This window comes from Raphanus sativus, chromosome 6 (assembly GCF_000801105.2).
Source record: "Raphanus sativus cultivar WK10039 chromosome 6, ASM80110v3, whole genome shotgun sequence".
NCBI classification, from domain to species: domain Eukaryota; kingdom Viridiplantae; phylum Streptophyta; class Magnoliopsida; order Brassicales; family Brassicaceae; genus Raphanus; species Raphanus sativus.
This window is the reverse complement of record NC_079516.1, coordinates 2,737,103-2,759,475: the sequence shown is the minus strand read 5'-3', so window position 1 is coordinate 2,759,475 and position 22,373 is coordinate 2,737,103. Positions and strand designations below refer to the sequence as shown.

General features: G+C 39.6%; 4 protein-coding genes and 2 pseudogenes across 4 annotated transcripts; 4 read left to right on the top strand and 2 right to left on the bottom strand.

Annotated features, from left to right (window-relative positions):
* Nucleotides 1–347: 347 nt before the first annotated feature.
* On the bottom strand, nucleotides 348–3,147 carry LOC130496701 (DUF724 domain-containing protein 2-like). Its single transcript, XM_056989012.1, has 7 exons — nucleotides 2,652–3,147; nucleotides 2,156–2,569; nucleotides 1,978–2,052; nucleotides 1,805–1,892; nucleotides 1,545–1,642; nucleotides 784–1,424; nucleotides 348–536 (listed from the first exon to the last, which is right to left on the bottom strand). The coding sequence occupies exons 1-7, from the start codon at nucleotides 3,069–3,071 to the stop codon at nucleotides 524–526; spliced, it is 1,749 nt and encodes a 582-aa protein (XP_056844992.1). The 5' UTR covers nucleotides 3,072–3,147; the 3' UTR covers nucleotides 348–523.
* A 674-nt stretch (nucleotides 3,148–3,821) lies between these two features.
* Nucleotides 3,822–4,414, top strand: LOC108835028 (NADPH-dependent aldehyde reductase-like protein, chloroplastic; annotated as a pseudogene).
* Nucleotides 4,299–8,133, bottom strand: LOC108835027 (probable disease resistance protein RPP1). The gene is made up of 4 exons (XM_056989010.1): nucleotides 7,383–8,133; nucleotides 6,176–7,289; nucleotides 5,837–6,100; nucleotides 4,299–5,709 (listed from the first exon to the last, which is right to left on the bottom strand). The coding sequence occupies exons 1-4, from the start codon at nucleotides 7,988–7,990 to the stop codon at nucleotides 4,396–4,398; spliced, it is 3,300 nt and encodes a 1,099-aa protein (XP_056844990.1). The 5' UTR covers nucleotides 7,991–8,133; the 3' UTR covers nucleotides 4,299–4,395.
* A 1,274-nt stretch (nucleotides 8,134–9,407) lies between these two features.
* LOC130496706 (strigolactone esterase D14-like) lies at nucleotides 9,408–10,514 on the top strand. The gene has a single exon (XM_056989016.1). It carries the CDS (start codon nucleotides 9,499–9,501, stop codon nucleotides 10,300–10,302), a length of 804 nt encoding a protein of 267 aa, XP_056844996.1. The 5' UTR covers nucleotides 9,408–9,498; the 3' UTR covers nucleotides 10,303–10,514.
* A 1,308-nt stretch (nucleotides 10,515–11,822) lies between these two features.
* On the top strand, nucleotides 11,823–16,549 carry LOC130496700 (disease resistance protein TAO1-like; annotated as a pseudogene).
* Nucleotides 16,550–17,119: 570 nt separating this feature from the next.
* LOC130496180 (pyruvate kinase, cytosolic isozyme-like) lies at nucleotides 17,120–19,020 on the top strand. Its single transcript, XM_056988031.1, has 3 exons — nucleotides 17,120–17,543; nucleotides 17,636–18,097; nucleotides 18,177–19,020. The coding sequence occupies exons 1-3, from the start codon at nucleotides 17,304–17,306 to the stop codon at nucleotides 18,951–18,953; spliced, it is 1,479 nt and encodes a 492-aa protein (XP_056844011.1). The 5' UTR covers nucleotides 17,120–17,303; the 3' UTR covers nucleotides 18,954–19,020.
* The last annotated feature ends 3,353 nt before the right edge of the window (nucleotides 19,021–22,373 follow it).

The following is a 22,373-nucleotide window of genomic DNA, read 5'->3' as shown; positions in this document are numbered from 1 at the left end:
TTCCTTATTTTCACAATATTTCCCTTATTTTGGTACTTACAGTGTCTGATTTAGAGAATAAGATTTTTGATAATCATTCCAAATGCAATCAATTGACAAAACTCTTGCGAATGGATCAATGGTCAAACCATTCATGGTTAATGGTGGATTGTGTAAAATGTTTGGTCTTGAGAGACCTCTTTGCTGTTCTTCCGGCTTAATGTTTGATTGTTTGCAAATGAATGAGTTAAGTTGTTACAATTAGATTAAAAACTAACCATGATTTGTGATTTCCAGACAATTGTGCCTTGTGCAAGCTAGTGCTGTGAGTCATCAACGATACTAAATTTAACTATGTCAAGATCAGATTAAATAACAAAAGCTTTTAGTCAAATAAATAGTTAGCTATGATCCTGCTGTAATAAGACCATTTAGGTTCACTTATCTCTCTGGCAAAACAGCCTTTTTTACTTACAAAAGAAAACTCAAAAGACATTGGACTCTGATCCTGAACTACTTCCTTGCCCTTTTGTTCCTTCTTTACTTAGGTTTCGCCCCTGAGATCCACAGAAAGAAATACTGAAGTCAAGAGAGATGGTTAAAGTAAATTACTAAGCTCAGCTACAAAGAAGATGGCTAAGTACTTGGCTCTTTTAATAGCTTGTACGAAACGACTAACCAATAATCATTAATCAACCATGTGTCACTCATCTCTCACGAGTTCCACAAACCAATCATTTAACAATAAAAAGCAAAACTCAAATCAGAGAGGCCTCATCAGAGTTTTGCTTTTAACAAGCTTACCAGGGAGCAGACGAAGTAGCTTTAAACTCAGACTCTAGATTGTCAAGCTCTATGCCATTGTCTCTCGCGAACGACTGAATCTGACACACATTTTGGTAGGCCGCATCCCTCTGCTCTTTCAGAGCCACTTGTTGCCTCTCCAACTCGAGAATCTTGTGTTCCATCTCACCAACACCTTCTTCCAGAGCCATTATCTCTCTGTTGAAACTGTTTCGCTCCTCCATTTTCTTTAGCTGTGTCTCTTTGAGAGACAGCAACTTGTTGATCCGTGCCAAAGGCGCTGAAACACTGAAGCCGTGTTTCTCTAGCTCGGCCAAGGAAGCCTTAAGACTGTTTAGCTCGCTGATGGGAACGTGAGGCTCCAGATCTTTAAAGCTCTCCAATAAACTGGAATAAGTGAGCATCATTCCAAAGGCAAGCCCTTCACGGAACTGTTCTTTACTTTCCTTAACCAATGGACTAAAATGAGGACTCTGTGGTGCTCTCTGGAAGACTTCTGATGTCTCAAGTATCTTCCAAAACGGTGACTTCTTCACAAAAGGCAAAACCAGGGTTGTGTCTTTTGGTTGAACAACAGGAGTAGAAGAACCAAGGTTATGTTCTCTTGTCCTCTTTCGGATGTTACATTCTTCGCTGCTCTCCTGCATCCCAAAGGAGATGATAATAGTAAGCCACCAATATAACAAACTACTAAGAAAAGTAAAAGAGTGACAATGCTGAAGCAAAGATAGATTTAGCTTAACATCTCTTGTGTTACTCACCGGCTGAACAGTGATCTCTTCAGTTCCAGTCTCTGTTTGATTCAATGCTGTGGCAGTACTGGCCGGGGAAGAGGTAAGAGATGAAACAGAAGCAGTTGCTGAAAAAAACAAACCAAGAACATTCATATTACATTTGCAGATAAAGTGAACAAGAAGCAAAGAACATTCATCACATCTGCTCTACTATAATGGTACTCCAGTGCGAGCCTCTTTACCCAACTCTTTGGTTAAGCTACAAACTAATAAGAGTTAAAGCATACCAGTAGTCTCGCTGAGGTCTGGATTGTGCTCTACTTCTCCTCGTTTCCTCTTACGATTGTCATCTCCCCTGCTGTGTTCCTCAGACACCTGTTGCATACATACAAGTGTCAAACACAAAGAAGAGTTATCTGAACGATCAAACAATGTTAAATGACAACAAAACCAACTCTACCTCCATCTCTCCATTTTCCTCAGCGCTCAGAGACGTTTGAGGAGTATCGGCAGCAGTTACTTGACTAGTGTTTCGCTTAAAACAGAAACAACATTTACATAACAATCAATTACAAATCCAACAAGAATCATACCATAAATACACAACGTTGACTGCAACCAACCAAGGAGAAACTAACCAGGACTGAATCCTGTGAAGGCCTTATATCATCGTGTTTGAACAACAAAGACTCATTTCCTCCCTTCAAACACACAGTGTAACTATTGTCACAGAGAACACCCTTCACCCTCCCTTGACGCCACCCAGGATCAATAAACACTTCAACAGACTCCATCAATCCATACCGTTTAGCAGAAACAGTCAGCGGCGGCGGTGTGAGCCTTATGCTGCTTAAACCAACGGTTCTGTTTGGTTTTGATTCTTCACCATCATCATCCCAGCTCAGGTATTTCAAAGGCTTGACAATGAAACTCTTTCTACTCACCATCTCCTTAACGATCACAGATGGTACCCACACATCATCATCATCGTTGAGTCTCACTTCCACCATGGTCCCACATCTAAATGTTGACTGCTTATTACTCAGAAAAACCTTCAATAACACCCAAAAAAACAGAGATAATGAGAAACCAAACCTTCTGTACACAAAAAAAAAAGACAAAAAAAGGTCGAACCTTGTTTTTTGGTCTGATCCATTCTTGTTTGACCCAGTCAAAGTGTTGTCTGAGCTGTCCTGTCTTAAACTGGAGCAGATCCGGTGGCGAATTGAAGTAAACCCAAACTACATCCTCATGGTTTATCTTCTTGAAAACCAAACCGGTCCACCACCCGCCTCTCTTAGACGCCTCCACCACACACCCTTCCTCAAACTCCACCGCCGCCGTGAACAGATTTTCCGGCGGAATCGGCCGGAGGAATCTCCGGTAAGTGGCTTTCCGAGTGGTGGTGGTGGAGCCGCCATCGTTGGCTAGCAGAGACACATTCAGCTTCTTGGTTCCGGATTGGGGCAGAGGGTCTTCGAGGATGGCTCTGGACCACGATCCTTTGAAGCCTTCTTCATCGGAGGAGACTTCAATCTCATCGCCTGGCTTCATTTCCGTTGATGGGAAGATTAAAAATCCAGACTTTCTCTGCTTCTACAAACCCTAAAAGCTCTGTCCGACGTGATCTTTTTTTTCTTTTCCTTTTTTTCTTTGCATTTTTGGCGCGATTTAAAATTATCAGTGGAAAGTAAGCAGCAGTGGGCCGAGAGAGTTATTATCTAATGGGCCTCGTGTTATTGAGCAAGGGCCGAGAGAGTTATTATCTTGTCTTAACGCTAAACAGTGGAAAGTAAGCAGCTTTATTTTAGTTCATTAGCTTGGTTATGTCTGTATTCGGACCAAATGTAATGTGTTCTGTGTGTTTTTGAGTTAGAAAAATGATTCCTTCCCTGTCATTTCGACATGCATTTCGTGTTTCAGCCACCGTTACATATCTATACACTATACTTGGATCGCTCTCCATGAATCCTAATATATTTATATGTTCCAATGTTATTGAGACTGTTCATTAGCTTGGTTGATGTAAGTTGTCTCATTTTCGTGTACAGTGATATGATTGGGTCTGAATTTCGAGCCTAATGTGATATGTTCTGTGTTTCTGAGTTAGAAACATGATTCCTTTAGTGTCATTTCAACTGGCATTTCGTGATTCAGCCATTGTTACATATCTGTAACTTGATCAATCCTAATAACACACTTTAAGTTCCAACGTTTTTGAGATCTGAAATTGTTAATTTTGAATCAAATGAAACATGTCCCATGTTCTTGAGATGTGTATGTCTAATTTCGAATCAAAGGTTAATGCTTTCATCGGCTGCTACTTCTGTTTCTAATCAGTCTATGTTTGACCTTTGTTTCTTGCAGTGTCAATACGAAAGGGACGTTTCGTTGCAGCAAGGAAGCTGCTAACATACTCGTTACATCTTCCGTGACTCGAGGTTTGAAGCCTGGATTTGGTGCCTATGCAGCGTCAAAAGCAGCAGTGGAAACAATGGTCAAGATCCTTGCGAAAGAGCTCAAAGGAACAGGGATCACTGCAAACTGCGTAGCTCCGAGACCCATCGCAACCGAGATGTTCTTTGAAGGAAAGAGCTCTGTGTTGGTGGAGAAGATAGCCGCAGAGAATCCTTTTGGGAGAGTCGGCCAAGTCAAAGACGTGGTGCCTCTTGTTGGGTTCTTGGCTAGCGATGGTGGTGAATGGATCAACGGGCAGATCATTCCTGTTAATGGTGGTTATGTGTAAAAGGATTGGTGATGTTCTTTTGAGGCTTACTGATGATATGTTTGCAGATGTGTGGTTAGGTCGTTGGTTATCCAGATGATTGTATTAAGGTAATCATACACAACAAAATATAACATTACATGAATAAATCCATCAACTGGCATTAAGGTAATGCACTCCACATTCTTTTATCATCCAATTAATTATTGGCCATTCGCCACTGTAAACCTCAAACTCAAAGCAAAGCTGGTCTGAAGTCACGTCTGCTTTGAATTCAAAGATATACAGATGTTCCGTTAAAGGGCGACTCAGAGTGTGGTAAGTTGGACTGCACGGGACATCTTCGAGACTATTCTGTTTGATCCGATGATCTACATTCACCGCTTGTCCTATACCAGCTTCAACCTCATCTTTACATTCCAGCAAGATGCAAGCCTTACATATCATAGATGAAGGTGAAGGCCTCTCGTTCAACTTTATTACTAGGGAAGCTCCATTAGCTTGATAATTGAAGTAGTTAGGCATTTCTTTACCTGGTAAGATCGTAGCATAGAATTTAGTCGATGTCTGGATGATGACATCTCTCGCTTCTTTATTCAGCTTGAAGCAGTTGGCGAAGTTGAGACTAATCTTTTGATTAAGAAAGGAGCAGTCTAGTCTCTCCAGAGACTCACAATCTTCTGCGTCTAGGTATGTTAAGGAATCTGGAAGCTGTGGGATTGATAAGAGCTCTTTGCATCCCTTGAGTACAAGACGATCAAGAAGAAAGCTTCTCTCGATCCAAGGAGGAATCTCTTGTATTTCTTTGTTGCTCATGACTAAATATGTCATGATGTCAAGAACATGTGGCAACTCCTTGAGGTTCTCGTCGTATGACATATGCAATTCATATAGATGAGGCCACAACCTAATCGATGAAGGCACTTCTTTAATCGCAGTTCCAGTGAGATACATAATTTCGATGTTTGTTGAGATCTCGGGAAAACTTTTCATCAAGGAGCAATCAGTGAGATCAATTATCCTCAGAGATTTCAAATTGATGTTGACAGGAAGAACCTCCAGCTTGCAACATGCTTCCAAAGTCAAAGTCTCTAGTTTATGGAGGTTTCCAATAGAGGCAGGAAGTTCCACAAGACTTGAGCATCTTCTAAAATCCAAATGCTGGAGATTAGTGGCCTTTCCAATAGAGGAAGGGACTCCCACTAAACTCGAGCATTCGCTTAAATCCAATTGCTTGAGGTTTCTTATGGCATTCCCAAAAGAGGAAGGGAGCTCTACCAAACTTGAACATTCACTGAGATCCAACACTTTGAGATAAATGGCACTCCCAATAGAAGATGGAAGCTCCACTAAACTTGAACATCCTCTGAGATGTAATCCCTCTAGACTAGTGGCAGTTGAGAGACTAGAAACATCCTTCAAGTTTTTTGAATTACACAGATTCACCCACTTGAGATTGCTAAGCGGCTGACAGAAAAAAATCAACAAGAACACAATTGCACATGCTATTAGTCTAGTTTTTTCAAGTTACATAACGATAACAATAATGATAACAACTTTGTTAAAAAACATATGCTATTCTTATGTTACTTACTTTGGTTACTTCCCACAACTTCTCAAGTTTGCTGTCACGCACGGATAGTTCCACGAGGAGCTCTGGGTTGGGAATACAAGCCAAAGATGTCATCGGAAAATAACTCCATTCTAGTAATCTTAGTTTACGAGATAAATAGCTTGGTCCAACATCACTTTTCGCTCCGAATCTTAAGAACTGGAGATTAGACATTCTTTCAAAGGCTCTCTCACTCACATTTATTTCATCTCCAAATAACCTTATGCCAATAACACTTCTACTACCCTGAAAATAGAACCAAACTGAATTCAGTTTGTAGCGAGCAGTACTGCAATAAAACACATTTCCAGCAAAACTTACCGCTGCATCATCAGCAAGTACTTCACAAGTCTCTCTTTTATGGACCAGAAACTGTCGTTGTCCAGGCTCCCTGGACTGCTTGCGGACAATATCTATACCCAGCTGGACTAGCAGATCATGCATAACCACATTTCCACTTTCCAAAGATATGAGAGACTTCTCAGCTAAGACGTTAACCCGTTGCCTCACATCAGAAAATCTCTTTGAAAGATGCTCTACCACTTTCTCCACCCATTCATGGTTGAAAATGCAGGCTATATAAAGAAACAAATCTTTGTTTTCATGAGACAGTGCGTTATAACCGAACATCAAAATGCTCTCAATTTCACCATCAAGGCACATCCTTAGCTCTGGTAATGCATTTTCCCACTCCTCCTTTGGCATTCCACGAAAATAAGATCCCATAACCCTTAGTCCCAAAGGGAGTTTACCGGCGAGTCTTGTAACTTCCCGTACAAGCTTCTCAAAACCATCTTTAGGGAACTTTTGACCGAAAGCATACATACAAAACATCTGAATAGCCTCACAATCTGACGGAAAATCAACCTTGTAAATATCAGTGATCTCATGTGCCTTCAAAATCTTTCGATCTTGCGTTGTAACGATAATCCGACTTCCATGACCAAACCATTGAGTTTCATTGGCCATGGCTTCTAGTTGTACTAACCGATCAACATCATCAAGAACAACAAGAACTTTCTTGTCATTCAGTCTATCTCGTGCAACTCCCAAGTGAGAAATCTTGAAATCCTCCTCCTTTTGGTTGAGTAGTTGAGACAGAAACTTTTGCTGCAAATACAACTTCACATTGTAGTCGTCTGAAGAAACCGGTGGAGTATACATTGCTTTGACATTCATCAGAAAGACACTGTATTGAAAAGTACGGGATAGTCGATTGAAAAGACACCTAGCAATGGTTGTCTTGCCAATCCCAGCCGGCCCCCAAATCCCTATCATCCTCACTTCATCCAAATCTGTGCGTAAAACCCGTGAAATCTTGTTCATATGAGCTTCCATCCCAATGAATTCGTCGAAATCTCTTGACGGCGTGGAGTTAAACAACTTGTTTGCAACCTCAGTGGCAACATCTTCGATCATTTTTGCATCACTATCCCTTATACAACATATTCAAATATATCAAAGTCAATTAAATTGTTCAAAGATAGTTTGATTTGTGTTTGGAAAGATTATGAACAAGAGGACGAACCAGTTCATTGAATTGTAACCAGCAAGTGTGGCCACTTTTGCTAGAGCTTGACTCCATTTTCTAATAACCTCATTTGGTTTACCTTTACAAGTTTTCTTAAAAACTTTCCAAAACTCACCGGCCTGCTTGTTGACATCACTTGGATCAACTTCATAGAAAACGGGCATCACTGTTTGACCTATCTCTTCTTTACACTTCATAATCTCCACTAACTCGTCGAGACACCAAGAGGAAGAAGCGTATCTTTTCGAGAGCAACACAATCGCAATTCTTGATCCTCGGATTGCCTTTTTGAGCTCAGGGCCGATAAACTCTCCTCTAGTGATGTCGTTATCAATGAACAGGTTGATTGCTTTGCTCCTACACTCCTTGAGAAAATGACTGAGAAAGGATATACGGACATCTGCTCCGTGGAAGCTCGGGAAGACATCGTGTATAGGCAAAGACGACTGGGGAGATGGTGGAGATGATGATGATGATGAAGGAGAATAAGCAATTACTCTGTTTTCTTGGACTCTGGACTTTCCATAAACAATAGAAAACAATATAGTACACAAAAGCGTAAAGATGGTTACAGAAACTGTCACAAGGAGAAGGTAAAGATCCATTACTACGGTTGAGAGAGAAGATCTATTGATCACAGAGATTTAAAAGATAGAGAGAGTAATGATTTTACAAAGAGGTTTTGTGTATGTAAAACGTTGACGATATTGACTTAAAATGTTCACACGCAAGAGAGAAACTAAGCTTAAAAATGGAAATAGAGTTGTGTTTCAAAAAAAAAAAAATGGAAATAGAGTTATCTTTTCATAGAAAATACGTGAACCACAGAGAAAGCTATCATGTATTGTAGGTTCCACCATTCTTGCAAGTTTTATGAACAGAAGTTCTTGGATATTTCTTTTGATTTGAAAATGAAATTTCCCTCTAATTAATCAATTTGATCAGTATGGTTTAAATTAAAAGTAATGTTTAAAATTGACTTGAAGAATTAATGGCTTGGTTCTAAGTTCTATAAAGACAGTTCTAAGTTCTATAAAGACAATTGTGAGTTGAAGAAGCTACGGTTGTGTTTCAAAAAAAAAAAAAAGCTATGGTATTGTTATCCAGCTCTGTTTAAAACATATGTTTTATTCATCTTAATTTATAGCTGTTACACCCACCTATAGAATACAAGTCAACACATGTATTCAAATAACAACAATTTCGTCGACATTCAATTCTCTGCTTTTTTTCTTTTCAAATATCTAATTGAACTTTTTGTCGACATCCTATTCGTTTTCTTCATATAATACAACTCATTTTGACTGTGACTAGTTATATCTATTATAGAGTTATGATGTACTGTAAATCTTAAGTTACTTAGACTGATAAGTGTACACTTAGACACAATTTAAGTAAACTTGGAATACGTTTCTCTAGTTCATGCATCATACTTGCAGATTGGAACTTTGATTGAAAACATTATTCAAAAAGAGCTGATTTTCTTTCTTTTTAGGGTGGATGTTGTTACTTATGCATTTAGTTCTTTCTCCCACGACATTAGTCTTTGATTTGTAATTTGCATATAATTATGACTTACAGTAAGCTTTCATGTGACTGGAGTTTGGAATATATTTAAAATTGTTTTTCTAGATGACGTCTAATTCATTTTCAAATCGAAATAAAAACATGCAATTTTCATCATTTGTCTACTCATGTCTTCTTTTTATTATTTAAATGAAGGTTAGAAAAACAGTGTTCTGCTTTACATTATTCTTGTAATCACATCCCACATAAGGATCTATGTATACTGGATAGACATTGCTTGATAAACACACAAATGACAGAATCTAACATGGTTGTGGAATATCTCAAGTGCAACTTTCAAGCATCTTTATATAATTTTTAAAAATATCAAAGTAGGAAGAGGAATAATCAACGCAAGCTCTTGTATCCCCATAAGTCTTGTTCAAAAAGCATAAATGATATTTTTGGATATTAAACGCTGTGAAAAAAAGATAAGATAATAAAGAATTTTCATTTCCGTTACACACCAACCCAATTAAATTTTTTATATAAACAGTAGCCTCTTCTTTTCTTTATCCTTCAAAACAACAACAAACCCAAAACACACATGAGCCAGCACAATATCCTCGAAGCTCTTAACGTCCGGGTCGTGGGCACAGGCGACCGGATCCTAGTCCTAGCCCACGGGTTCGGCACAGACCAATCAGCATGGCACTTAATCCTCCCTTACTTCACTCCCACGTATAGAGTCGTCCTCTACGACCTAGTCTGCGCCGGCAGCGTCAACCCCGACTACTTCGACTTCAACCGATACACCACCCTCGACCCCTACGTCGACGACCTCCTCAACATCATCGACTCTCTCGGCATCCAGAACTGCTCCTACGTAGGCCACTCCGTCTCGGCCATGATCGGAATCATCGCCTCCATCCGCCGCCCTGAGCTTTTCTCGAAGCTTATCCTCATCGGAGCTTCTCCTAGGTTCCTCAACGACGAGGATTACCACGGCGGGTTCGAGGAAGGGGAGATAGAGAAGGTGTTCTCGGCTATGGAGGCTAACTACGAGGCTTGGGTTCAGGGGTTCGCGCCGTTGGCTGTTGGAGCTGATGTTCCCGCGGCGGTTAGAGAGTTTAGCCGGACGTTGTTTAACATGCGTCCGGACATATCTCTGTTCGTGTCGAGGACGGTGTTCAACAGTGATCTTAGAGGTGTGCTTGGGTTGGTGAAGGTGCCTTGTTGTGTGATTCAGACGGCTAAGGATGTTTCTGTGCCGGCTTCGGTGGCGGAGTATCTACGTGAGAATCTTGGTGGTGATACGAAGGTGGAGACGCTGAAGACTGAAGGGCATTTGCCGCATCTTAGTGCTCCGGCGCAGCTTGCTCAGTTTCTCCGGCGTGCACTTCCTCGGTGACTTTTTTTGTTTTCTAATTTTTTTTTGTAAGAGAAAAAATATGATTGGAGGAATATGGGACTTGTGGGTTTTGTGGGGTCCACGTGTGTAATGAAGAGACACTATTTGTGGAGGACAGTTCAAATCTAGGGAGATAAGATTGTTCACCTGACACGTGACAAACGCGTTCTTACTTCACTTTTGTTTGGTATTGAGTATGATTGATTAGTTAATCACGAGTTCTACAATCAATAATAGTTATATTTTTGTTTTACAAAACTATCATTTAGGAGTTTTTCTCACATATTAAAAATTATTTATTTTATTTTCTGTTCATACATAACAATTTTTTTCTAATTTAAAATCATTAATTTTTTCTGAACACTATATACACATTTTAGAAACAAACAATATATTAGAAAAACATTTTTTTTTTTGTGAAACGTAAGATATACTAATTTTCAGTGAATTTTTGCAGACCCACAGAGAAAAAGTAAATCTAATCTTATCTTACTTTCATATTAATGTCTCTCTATACATATATTTTTTGGGTCGAAATGTTAAATTTATGTCCCTCCTCCATCCATATTATTTCTTATAATTATTGAACTTAAGTTTTGTGACATGGTTATAATTTAGGGGAATTTTCAAAAATACCACTTTAAAGGTACCATTATTCATCTTTACCACCACTAAGTACACATTTTCAAAAATACCTTATTTATTAAAATGTTAAAGACTCTTATATCTTTGTTTTTATATGCTTTTCAAAATTTTAATCCAAAATTCTAAATCCTAAACCCCCAATTCTAAACCCTAAACCCTAAATCTTCAACTCTAAACCCTAAACCCTAAACTATATACCCTAAATTCAATATCCTAAACCCTAAACCCTAAAACCTCAACTATAAACCCTAAATCCTCAACTCTAAACCCTAAACTTTATACCCTAAACCCTAAAACATCAAATCTAAACCCTAAAACATAAAATCTAAACCCTAAATCCTAAACGTTCAAATCTAAACTCTTCATTAAAAGTAGTGGTAAAAGTGGTTAGTGTAAACATGAAAAGTGGTACTATGAAAATGGTATTTTTGGCAATTTCTCTATAATTTAAAACTAAATGGTAATAAATGGATTTTTCAAACTCTTTCTATATTAGTGTTGATAATTTTAAATTTCTGATATGATATCTGAACAACAAGGTATGGACTAGCAAAAAAGAAATACAAAACAATAAGGTATGAACTTTGGATACAATAGTTTACAAAAAAAAAAAAAAACTTTGGATACAATAATCGTTTTTTAAAATTCAAAATAATAATAAGCTTAGCCTTGTGGGACACTTTACAGAGTGAAACATGCACGTTCTCTTATATTTTTTCTACGTGATGGAGACAAGACAAAAAACGACAACAAGAAAATCCGATACTAGAAAACACTCGTAAGAACTAACAAGTATGCATACGAATTGACTATCTAGACAGTTCGCTACACTCAATATCAGGACATCAAAGATATGGTTAATTAAATTCTTTAACTTGCAAACAAAATTTTAGCAGCGCCGGTTCGACAGTTAGCTAATACAAGGCGTGGTGATTATTAGGTTGCTTCATAGTTTTTTTGGGTCTATATTAATGGGCCATTATTGAGGGTTGCTTACAAGTATTAATGGCCCCATGGAGCTGCCGTTAACATAGTGATTTTAGAGGCGATCATAGAGGCATTTCGTCGAACAGTTGGTGAAAAACGTAATAAAAGGAAGCAAGACGAATTTCTCCGCACTAGCTGAGAAATGCAAAGTACGTTTGGAACTGGCAAGGCTAGTAGTTGAAACTTTGTTTTGGTGAGAATTTTAGGTGTTTAGTGATAGACTTTGATTGGGTCTCTCTGTTTATTGAGTCTTTGCTTGCATTCTTCATGTAACTATACCTCTTCAAAGAGATAGAACCAATCACTGAGTTGTCTTTTGATTGAAAGAGATGTTAGTTTTGAACTTGTGATTGTCTGGTTTTGCTTCTCAGCTCATGTATGTTTATCGACGTAATTGGTGCCAATAAAGAAATAGACATGAAGGTTTTGGAGCTGTCAAAAACAGATCCATTAGGTAATGAACTAAAGACAATTGATACCAAACTTTGGTTCAAGTTATGTTGTTTGCTTCATCTTAAGCTTCTTTTTTTTGCATTGGATTTCAATTCACAGGGTCTTGGTCTACAAAAGCTTGTGGATGGAATCAACAAGAACGAGTCTAGAAGACGGGCTTTGATTCTTTTCTTTTTACATAAACGCAAGGGTGAAAAAAAAAAGATTATATTTGCTCTTCTTGGATCTCTCTAATTTCCTCTATGCTCATTTGGTTGTTTTACTGCTTTTTTTCTTGGCGATAGGATGCTTACGGAGTGAGGAAGAAGCTGGAGATGAGTATCAATGGAGAGAGTTTAGGTTTGAGTTCGAAGAAGAGGTGAAAGACGTTGAAGCTTTTTCCTATCAGCTTGTAGGAATGGAACAAGTTCACTAACCATACCGGTTTGTGCTTTCAATTACAGTTTCTTAAGAATCACGAACCGAACCGGTTTACATTTTTGGTTAAATGTGATAATCAGATGGCCGCCCATTTTTAAAGTCAACGTTTTCTCATTAGATATACAAATCATTACTCTCTTGATCTGGTAAAATATCTGTGATCTATACATCTTCTCTCTAATGGATCTTTACCTTCTCCTTGTGACAGTTGTTGCTACCATCTTTACGCTTTTGTTTAGTAGAATCTTTTTTATTGTTTATGGGAAGTTCAAAGTTCACGAGAACAAAATAATTATTGCTTCTTCTCCTTCTTCATCATCATCTCCACCATCTCTCCAGTCGTCTTTGCCTATACACGATGTCTTCCCGAGCTTCCACGGAGCAGATGTCCGTAAATACTTTCTCAGTCATCTTCTCAAGGAGTTTGGGAGCAAAGGAATCAACCTGTTCATCGATAACGACATCACTAGAGGAGAGTTCATCGGCCCTGAGCTCAAAAAGGCAATTCGAGGATCAAGAATCGCCATCGTGTTGCTCTCTAAAAGATACGCTTCTTCCTCTTGGTGTCTCGACGAGTTAGTGGAGATTATGAAGTGTAAAGAAGAGATAGGTCAAACGGTGATGCCAGTTTTCTATGAAGTGGATCCAAGTGATGTCAAGAAGCAGGCCGGTGAGTTTGGGAAAGTCTTTAAAAAAACTTGTAAAGGTAAAACAAACGAGGTTACTAGGAAATGGAGTCAAGCTTTGGCACAAGTGGCAACACTCGCTGGTTACCATTCAAAGAACTGGTTCGTCAAATCTTTCCAAACACAAATCAAACTATCTTTGAACAATTTAATTGCCTTTGATATATTTTGAATATGTTGTATCAGGGAGACTGATGCAAAAATGGTCGAAGATGTTGTTTAACTCCAGGCCGTCAAGAGATTTCTACGAATTCATTGGGATGGAAGCTCATATGGAGAATATTTCACCGGTTTGTTCAGACGACTACAATATGAAGTTGTATTTGCAGCAAATTAAGTTTCTGTCTCAACAACTCAACCAAAAGGAGGAGGATTTCAAGATTTCTCACTTGGGAGTTGCACGAGAAAGACTGAATGACAAGAAAGTTCTTGTTGTTCTTGATGATGTTGATCGGTTAGTACAACTAGAAGCCATGGCCAGAGAAACTCGGTGGTTTGGTGATGGAAGTCGGATTATCATTACGACGCAAGATCGAAAGATTCTGAAGGCGCATGGGATTACTCATATTTACAAGGTTGATTTTCCGTCAGACTGTGAAGCTATTCAGATGTTTTGTATGTATGCTTTTGGCCAAAAGTCCCCTAAAGATGGTTTTGAGTACCTTGTATGGGAAGTTACAGATCTTGCCGGTAAACTCCCTTTGGGACTAAGGGTTATGGGATCTTATTTCCGTGGAATGTCCAAGCAGGAGTGGCAGAATTCACTACCACAGCTAAGGAGATGCCTTGATGGAGAAATTGGGAGCATTTTGATGTTCAGTTATACTGCACTATCTCACGAAAATAAAGATTTGTTTCTTCATATAGCCTGCTTTTTCAACTTTGGATTGATAGAGAGAATGATAGAGCATCTTTCAAAGAGATTTTCTGACGTCAGGCAACAGCTTAACGTATTAGCTGAGAAGTCTCTCATATCTTTGGAAAGTGGAGATGTGATTATGCACGATCTGCTAGTCCAGCTGGGTAGAGATATTGTCCGCAAACAGTCCAGTGAGCCTGGACAACGCCAGTTTCTTGTCGATAAAAGAGAGACTTGTGAAGTTCTTGCTGATGATGCAGCGGTAAGTTTTGCTATTAGTGTTTTATTGCAATACTGCTCGTTACAAACTGAGTCTGTTTTCAGGGTAGTAGAAGTGTTATTGGCATAAATTTCCGGGGAGACGATATAAATGTGAGTGAGAGAGCCTTTGAAGGAATGTCTAATCTCCAGTTCTTAAGATTGAAAGTGGAACGTGATGGCGGAGGAGATGAATTTCATCTATTTGGTGGACCAAGCTATTTATCTCGTAAACTAAGATTACTAGAATGGAGATATTTTCCGATGACATGTTTGAATTGTATTCCCAACTTAGAGCTCCTCGTGGAACTAATCATGGTTTGCAGCAATCTTGAGAAGTTGTGGGATGGAACTAAAGTAAGTTACATCATAATATCATATGTTTTTAACCAAGTTTTTTTCATTATTATTTGATCAGATTTGTACAGTTATGTAACTTGGAAAGCTAGACTAATATCAAATGTGTTCTTATTGATTTTGTCTGTCAGCCGCTTAGAAATCTCAAGTGTGTGGATTTGTGGGGTTCAAAAAACTTGAAGGATGTTTCTAGTCTCTCAACTGCCACTAGTCTAGAGGAATTAGATCTCACAGGATGTTCAAGTTTAGTGGAGCTTCCATCTTCTATTGGAAATGCCATTCATCTCAAAAGTTTGGATCTCGGTGGATGTTCAAATTTGGTGGAGCTTCCTTCCTCTATTGGGAATGCAACTAATCTCCAGTTTCTGTCTCTTAGAAGTTGTTCAAGTTTGGTGGAGCTACCCTCATGTATTGGATATGCCATAAGAAACCTTGAGGAATTGGATTTTAGTGATTGCTCAAGTTTAGTGGGAGTTCCTTCCTCTATTGGAAACGCAACTAATCTCAAGCGTTTGTATTTTAGAAGATGCTCAAGTCTTGTGGAACTTCCTGCCTCTATTGGAAACCTCCATAAACTAGAGACTTTGCTTTTGAAAGAATGTTGCAAGCTGGAGGTTCTTCCTGCCAACATCAACTTGAAATCTCTGAAGACACTTGATCTCACTGTTTTCCCGAGAACTCGACAAACATCGAATCTATGTATCTCACTGGAACTGCGATTAAACAAGTGCCTTCATCGATCAGGTTGTGGCACAACCTAATTGATCTGTTCATGATCAACACAGAAATACAGGAAATTTCTCCTTCGATCAAGATAACATCTCGTCTTCGTCGTCTTGTACTCAAGGGATGCAAAGATCTTTTGGCACTCCCACAGCTTCCAAGTTCCTTATTAGAGCTAGACGCAGAAAACTGCGAGTCTCTTGAGAGACTAGACTGCTCCTTTCTTAATCAAAAGATTGATCTCAACTTCGCCAACTGCTTTAAGCTGAATAAAGAAGCCAGAGATGTCATCATCCAGACCTCGACTAATAAAGTAAAGACCTTACCCGGTAAAGAAATGCCTAACTACTTCAATTATCAAGCTAATGGAGGTTCCCTAGTAATTAAGTTGAACGAGAGGACTTCACCTTCATCAATGATATGTAAGGCTTGCATCTTGCTGGTTTGTAAAGATGAGGTTGAAGCTGCTAAAGGAGAATATGTGCGCGTGTATCATGGGATTAAACAGAATAGACTCGACGTCCGGTGCAGTCCTAGTCTCCGCATTCTGTATCGCCCTTTAACGGAACATCTATACATCTTTGAATTCCAAGCAGACATGACCTCAGGCGAGCTTTTCTTTGAATTTAAGATCAACATTGACGAATGGCCGATAAATAAATGGATGATAAAAGAATGTGGAGTTCATTACAATAATAGTTGATGGGTTGATACATGTAGTGTTGTGTTTTTCTTGGGGGTATGGTTATCAGTCGTCCTGTTGCAGCGGTTCGATAACGGTTTAGTCTTGTTCTTGTCAAGTTTTTAAGCTATATAAATGGGAACAAATTATAAATCTTAATCGAAAATATTTGCTCTACAGTTTTAGTAACTATGTATATATGATGTAATAACAATCTTGATTCAAGATGTAACTATATATTGAGGATACTTTTCAGTTCCAGCTAAAACCATTTAAGTCGAACTGTTTCGGACGCGTTGTACAATAGTTTTCGACATGAGTGTTAAGATCCAGCTCTATTGTTGTGCCTCCTTGTGTTTCAAGCTTATGATCTTCACTCTTGTCATTGAATCTTTCGTCTTTATACTCATCGTTGCCTTGTTGATGATCTCTCTGTGTCCATGCATGCCTACTCCTATCGACAATATCGCTGGACTTCTCTCTGAATACGAGACTCTTTGTTCTTTCTCTCCTTGACGATTTAGTCTTTATTCTTGACATACAAGAACATCAATAAATGTTAAGAAGGAAACGTTTCCCTTTTTAAGCGAAAGCATTAATTCGATGCAAAATCGAAAATTCATAATGAACATCAAATAACTGTCTTACTTGAGACACAAGAATTCAGTAAATACGTTTCCTTTTCCCTTCATTTTCGACTCAAAGTCGAACATTATTACCAAATTAAAACCACACATGAATGGAAATTGTTTCTTTATATTTTCCATTTTGTTATTTGAAAAAATGACATTATTTCTCTCCAAGTTCTAAACGATCCCTATATAAACATATATAGCTGCAAGACTCCAATCACAAATCGTAATCTTTCACAAGCTCTCAATATCACATTTAAAAAAGCCTTTAATTTCGTATTTTTCTTTAAAAGTTCACAATGGAGAAGATTCTTGACGGAAGAACTAATGGTGCACTCAAGAAGACCAAGATCGTGTGTACTCTTGGACCAGTGTCCAGGTCTGTTGGGATGATCGAGAAGCTTCTCAAAGCTGGTATGAACGTAGCCCGTTTCAACTTCTCCCATGGTACTCACGAGTACCACCAAGGAACTCTGGATAACCTAAGAATCGCCATGAAGAACACTGGTATTCTATGTGCCGTCATGCTTGACACAAAGGTAACCTAATAGTTTTTAAATCTCTTTATGTGACCTAATAATAATATTAGATTATGGCGGTTTCATCTAACTCGGTTTAATTTGGTTTTCAGGGTCCTGAGATTCGAACCGGATTTCTCAAAGAAGGCGAACCGGTTCAGCTAATCCAAGGTCAAGAGATAACAATCTCAACTGATTACACCTTGGAAGGAGATTCAAACACGATCTCCATGAGTTACAAGAAACTTGCTGAGGATCTCAAGTCAGGGAAAAGGATTCTCTGTTCCGACGGGACAATCTCTATGACAGTCTTGTCATGTGACAAGGATAACGGTCTTGTCCGTTGCAGATGCGAGAACTCAGCAACCCTAGGAGAGAAAAAGAACGTTAACCTCCCAGGAGTTGTGGTTGATCTCCCAACGCTTACAGAGAAAGATCAAGAAGATATTCTCAAGTGGGGAGTTCCTAACAAGATCGATATCATTGCTCTCTCCTTTGTTCGTAAAGGATCTGACCTGGACCAAGTCAGGGAGTTGCTTGGGGAGCACGCAAAGAGAATCGTGCTTATGTCAAAGGTGAGTTTTTAAAAAAAAAACAGAACACATGTTTCTTGTTTCGCAAGTAAGATATACTTACATGTTAATGTTTTAACAGGTTGAGAATCAAGAAGGAGTGATAAACTTCGACAAGATTCTCAAGAACTCTGATGCATTCATGGTGGCTAGAGGCGATCTAGGTATGGAGATTCCGATCGAGAGGATCTTTCAAGCTCAGAAGATGATGATCGAGAGAGCTAACGCTCTCGGGAAACCAGTCGTGACAGCTACGCAGATGCTTGAGTCGATGACCAAATCTCCTCTCCCGACAAGAGCTGAAGCCACTGACGTGGCCAACGCTGTCCTAGACGGCACGGACTGCGTCATGCTCAGCGGAGAAACCGCGGCCGGAGCTCACCCTGAAGCCGCCGTGAAAATCATGGCGAGGATCTGTAAGGTGGCAGAGGATACACTTGACTACAATGCCGTGCATAAGAAGATTCAAGAAGCTGTGCCCTTGCCGTTGTCCACTGTGGAAGACCTAGCCGCTTCCGCCGTCTCCAAGGCGATGAGTCAAGGAGCCAAGGCCATTGTGGTTCTCACCAAGGGGGGATACACGGCGGGGCTTGTGGCGAAGTACAGGCCAAGCGTTCCGATTCTGTCGGTGGCTGTCTCGGATGATTTGGAGTCGAGGTGCCCTGTTTCGGTGGCGAAACGTGGATTGATATACCGTGGAATCATTCCGGTGGTTGCAAACAGTGGTTCGACGGAGGAGGCGACGAGATTTGCGATCGAGTTCGCGAAGGAGAAGGGTATCTGTAAGATCGGAGACTCGGTTGTCTTGGTGCATTACATCGATGGTTCCTCTGTTCTCAAGACTCTGCTCGTGGACTAGACTGGTCTTTTTTTACGATACAGGGTCAATTTTGAAGTTTTGAATTTTTGTGGGGTCAAAATTTGTGTCTGAGAAATTTTTTTTGCCTCTTTTTATCACACAATTATTAAAGGTCTTTTGACAATTTTTCCAATATTTTGATATTTGATATTTAAGAAGAGAGATTACTAGGATCAATATGAACTCAAAGTTACGTGCATGGATTTTTAATCGCATACTTGTCTTCTTCGATATTATACATGGGCTCGTGTTTGGGCTCTTATGCCATTTTCTTTTTGTCGGCAGCTTGATTGAAAATTCAAAACCAATTAATCCAAAATCATTTTTCTCACCAGTTACATAGTTGGTGGATCCAAGTTTAACTTATAACCGATGAAGAATTTTGTCAAGCCAAGTTTTTTTTTTTTGCTAAACTATTTTTGTCAAGGCAAGTTACTGGTTGTTGAGCATGATCGTCCATTTTTCACGCACATCATTTTAAGGAATATTTGTCACAAAATAATTGTTCGAAGTTCGAACACTCGTAATGCATTATAATTGATATGATACGTGGAACAGTTTATAATCTTTAGAGTTAAAAAAAAAAATATTTACTTAAAAATATGTTACATTGATGATCGATAGCTAAAACATACATAAATACGTACATGAAAAAAAAAAGATAAATAGAAAAGGAAAAGAGAAGGAAAGTCACGGGGAATAAAGATAGCAAATTGGCAATCATCTAGAAACCTATAAGAGGAAAGAAGCGGTTAGTCTTGCTGCAAGTAATTGTAAACCAGAGATATTGAGAAGTGTATATGTTGTTATTATCTTAGTCACGTTGTGTGACTTATATACATGATACAATATACAATAGAGATATGACTAAATCTCCATAGAATCTTCCGATATCTACTCTTCCTTATCTATACAACAGAACCAATATTATATGTCGGTCTAGAACCTTCTAGACCTCCTTAACACTCCCCCTCAAGTTGGAGAGTGCAAATCACACACTCCAAACTTGGACAACAAGTAATGAAAAGAGGAAGACCCCAACGCTTTCGTCAAAACATCTGCAAGCTGCTCGCCAGTCCTAACATGAATGGTATCAATGAGTTTCGCCTTAACTGCATCTCGTACGCTATGACAATCCTTCTCCACGTGCTTCGTTCTCTCATGAAAAACCGGGTTCGCTGCAATATAGATAGCAGCTTTACTGTCACAATATAGCTCCATAGGCGCCTCATGCTTAACTCCAAGATCTCCTAACAGCCTCTTCATCCATTTTAGCTCCTTCAACGCCTCAGACATAGCTCGGTACTCTGCTTCTGCAGACGAGTGCGACACTGTATCCTGTTTTTTAGTCTTCCACGCCACCGGTGAGTTCCCAAGTAACACCACATATGCCGATAGAGATCTTCTTGTCAAAGGACAAGAGTTGTAATCAGAATCACAGTAAGCTCGTATCTTCAAATCACTATCAGACCTTAACATCACACCCTGTCCTGGACTTCCTTTTAAATAGCGTAGGACCCTTATCACTGCGTCCCAATGAGCCTCCCTCGGCTCATGCATCACCTGAGACAACACATGTATCGCATATGACAAGTCTGGTCTTGTTATTGTAAGATAAACCAGACGACCTACTGTTCTTCGAAACCTCACAGGATCACTAAAGAGTGGACTCTTATCACCAAGCAACTTATGATTTATCTCCATCGGACAAGCCACCGGCTTACTGCTAAGCATCCCAGCCTCACTCACGATATCCAGTGCATACTTACGCTGCGATAGAAACATTCCTTGAGGCCCTCTTGCTATCTCGATACCTAGAAAATATTTAGCCTTTCCCAAGTCTTTCATATGAAAGCAATCACTCAAATACTTCTTGAACTTCATCATCATATCTAGATCATTCCCTGCGACGATCAAATCATCTACATATATAAGAACACGCACACACTTCTCTTCCTTTTCATAACAGAACAGTGAGTAATCCTCATATGACTGAACAAAACCAAAACCAGTGAGAGCCTTCGTCAACTTCTCAAACCAACATCTCGGAGCCTGTTTCAAGCCATACAAAGATCTCTTTAACCTGCATACTTTGTTTGGCTCATCTGACTGAAAACCCGGGGGAAGTCTCATGTATACTTCTTCTTCCAATTCTCCATGTAAAAAAGCATTATGGACGTCCATCTGATGTACTTCCCAGTTCTTTGCCACAGCCACTTCCAAGAGAGTTCTAACAGTATCCATCTTTGCTACCGGAGCAAACGTTTCTTCATAGTCCTCTCCCTCTACTTGATGGTTTCCGCAGCAGACGAGTCTTGCCTTGTACCTCTCTATCGTCCCATCTGCATTATACTTGATGGTGAATACCCACTTGCTACCAATGGCTTTCTTCCCTTCAGGCAGATCAACTACATCCCATGTGTTGCTTAACTCAAGCGCATCTACTTCCACCTTCACCGCCTTGCGCCATTTCTTGTCTTTAAATGCCTCCTTATAATTCTTTGGTATCAAACCCGCGCTTACTGCCGCAAGGAAAGCCTGATGGGCATCTGAGAAATAATCATCACTCACATAATCAGCTATAGGGTATCGAGTTTTACCTGGACTCGTTCGCGAAGAAACTGTTGGAGAGTTGGTGCGAGGGATGGTGTTATGTTTATCATGAGTGTTGTGCGCGTTGTAGAGTACATAATCCCTGAGCTTAACTGACTGTTGAGGAACTCTCTGACCACGACCCAGCACCTCTGCTCCACCAAGCTCTGTTTCTGATACATGCTCTGTTTCAGAACCTTCATGCTCTGTTTCTGAAACTGTCTCTGCCACCGGCTCTGTTTCAGTGGTCTGTGCATCCGAAGATACCGGCGTGATCTTCTCAACTCTCCCCCTGTCTACTACAGTCTCTGGCTGAGATAACTCATCACATATGTCAACCTCTGCTCCAACCAGTACTTGCTTCGGAACTGCGACTTTACTTGCATAAGGGAACACGGTCTCATCAAACACCACGTCTCTAGAGACAAAGAACTCTTCTTTATCCATATCATATAACTTCCAACCCTTTTTTCCAAATGGATACCCAACAAAGATACATTTCCTACTCCTTACTCCAAACTTGTCTCTATCTCTCCTAGCCTGATGAGCAAAACTCAGACATCCAAACAGCTTAATATCATCATACGCCGGTTTCTTGCCATACAAGTACTCATACGGCGTCTTCCCATTAAGAACCTTGGATGGAGTCCTATTGATCAAATGCGCTGCAGCTAGTACACTCTCTCCCCAGAAGCGAGTAGATAGATTCGCCTGAAACAGCAATGATCTTGCAACATTCAAGATATGACGATGCTTCCTCTCTACTCTCCCATTCTGTTGCGGTGTGTTTACACAAGATGTCTGATGAATAATCCCTTGCTTAGCAAA

What these genes read in the sequence shown, in the direction of transcription:
- LOC130496701 (XM_056989012.1), bottom strand. Translation starts at nt 3,071, where the DNA reads ATGAAGCCAGGCGATGAGATTGAAGTCTCCTCCGATGAAGAAGGCTTC. An exon ending in CTTCACAGGATTCAGTCCTG is followed by an intron (nt 2,053 to 2,155) that starts GTTAGTTTCTCC and finishes TTCTGTTTTAAG; the next exon opens with CGAAACACTAGTCAAGTAAC. An exon ending in AAGAGATCACTGTTCAGCCG is followed by an intron (nt 1,425 to 1,544) that starts GTGAGTAACACA and finishes TTTGGGATGCAG; the next exon opens with GAGAGCAGCGAAGAATGTAA.
- LOC108835027 (XM_056989010.1), bottom strand. Translation starts at nt 7,990, where the DNA reads ATGGATCTTTACCTTCTCCTTGTGACAGTTTCTGTAACCATCTTTACG. An exon ending in GGTTACAATTCAATGAACTG is followed by an intron (nt 7,290 to 7,382) that starts GTTCGTCCTCTT and finishes ATGTTGTATAAG; the next exon opens with GGATAGTGATGCAAAAATGA. An exon ending in TACTTGCTGATGATGCAGCG is followed by an intron (nt 6,101 to 6,175) that starts GTAAGTTTTGCT and finishes TTCTATTTTCAG; the next exon opens with GGTAGTAGAAGTGTTATTGG.
- LOC130496706 (XM_056989016.1), top strand. Translation starts at nt 9,499, where the DNA reads ATGAGCCAGCACAATATCCTCGAAGCTCTTAACGTCCGGGTCGTGGGC.
- LOC130496180 (XM_056988031.1), top strand. Translation starts at nt 17,304, where the DNA reads ATGGAGAAGATTCTTGACGGAAGAACTAATGGTGCACTCAAGAAGACC. An exon ending in CCGTCATGCTTGACACAAAG is followed by an intron (nt 17,544 to 17,635) that starts GTAACCTAATAG and finishes TTTGGTTTTCAG; the next exon opens with GGTCCTGAGATTCGAACCGG. An exon ending in GAATCGTGCTTATGTCAAAG is followed by an intron (nt 18,098 to 18,176) that starts GTGAGTTTTTAA and finishes ATGTTTTAACAG; the next exon opens with GTTGAGAATCAAGAAGGAGT.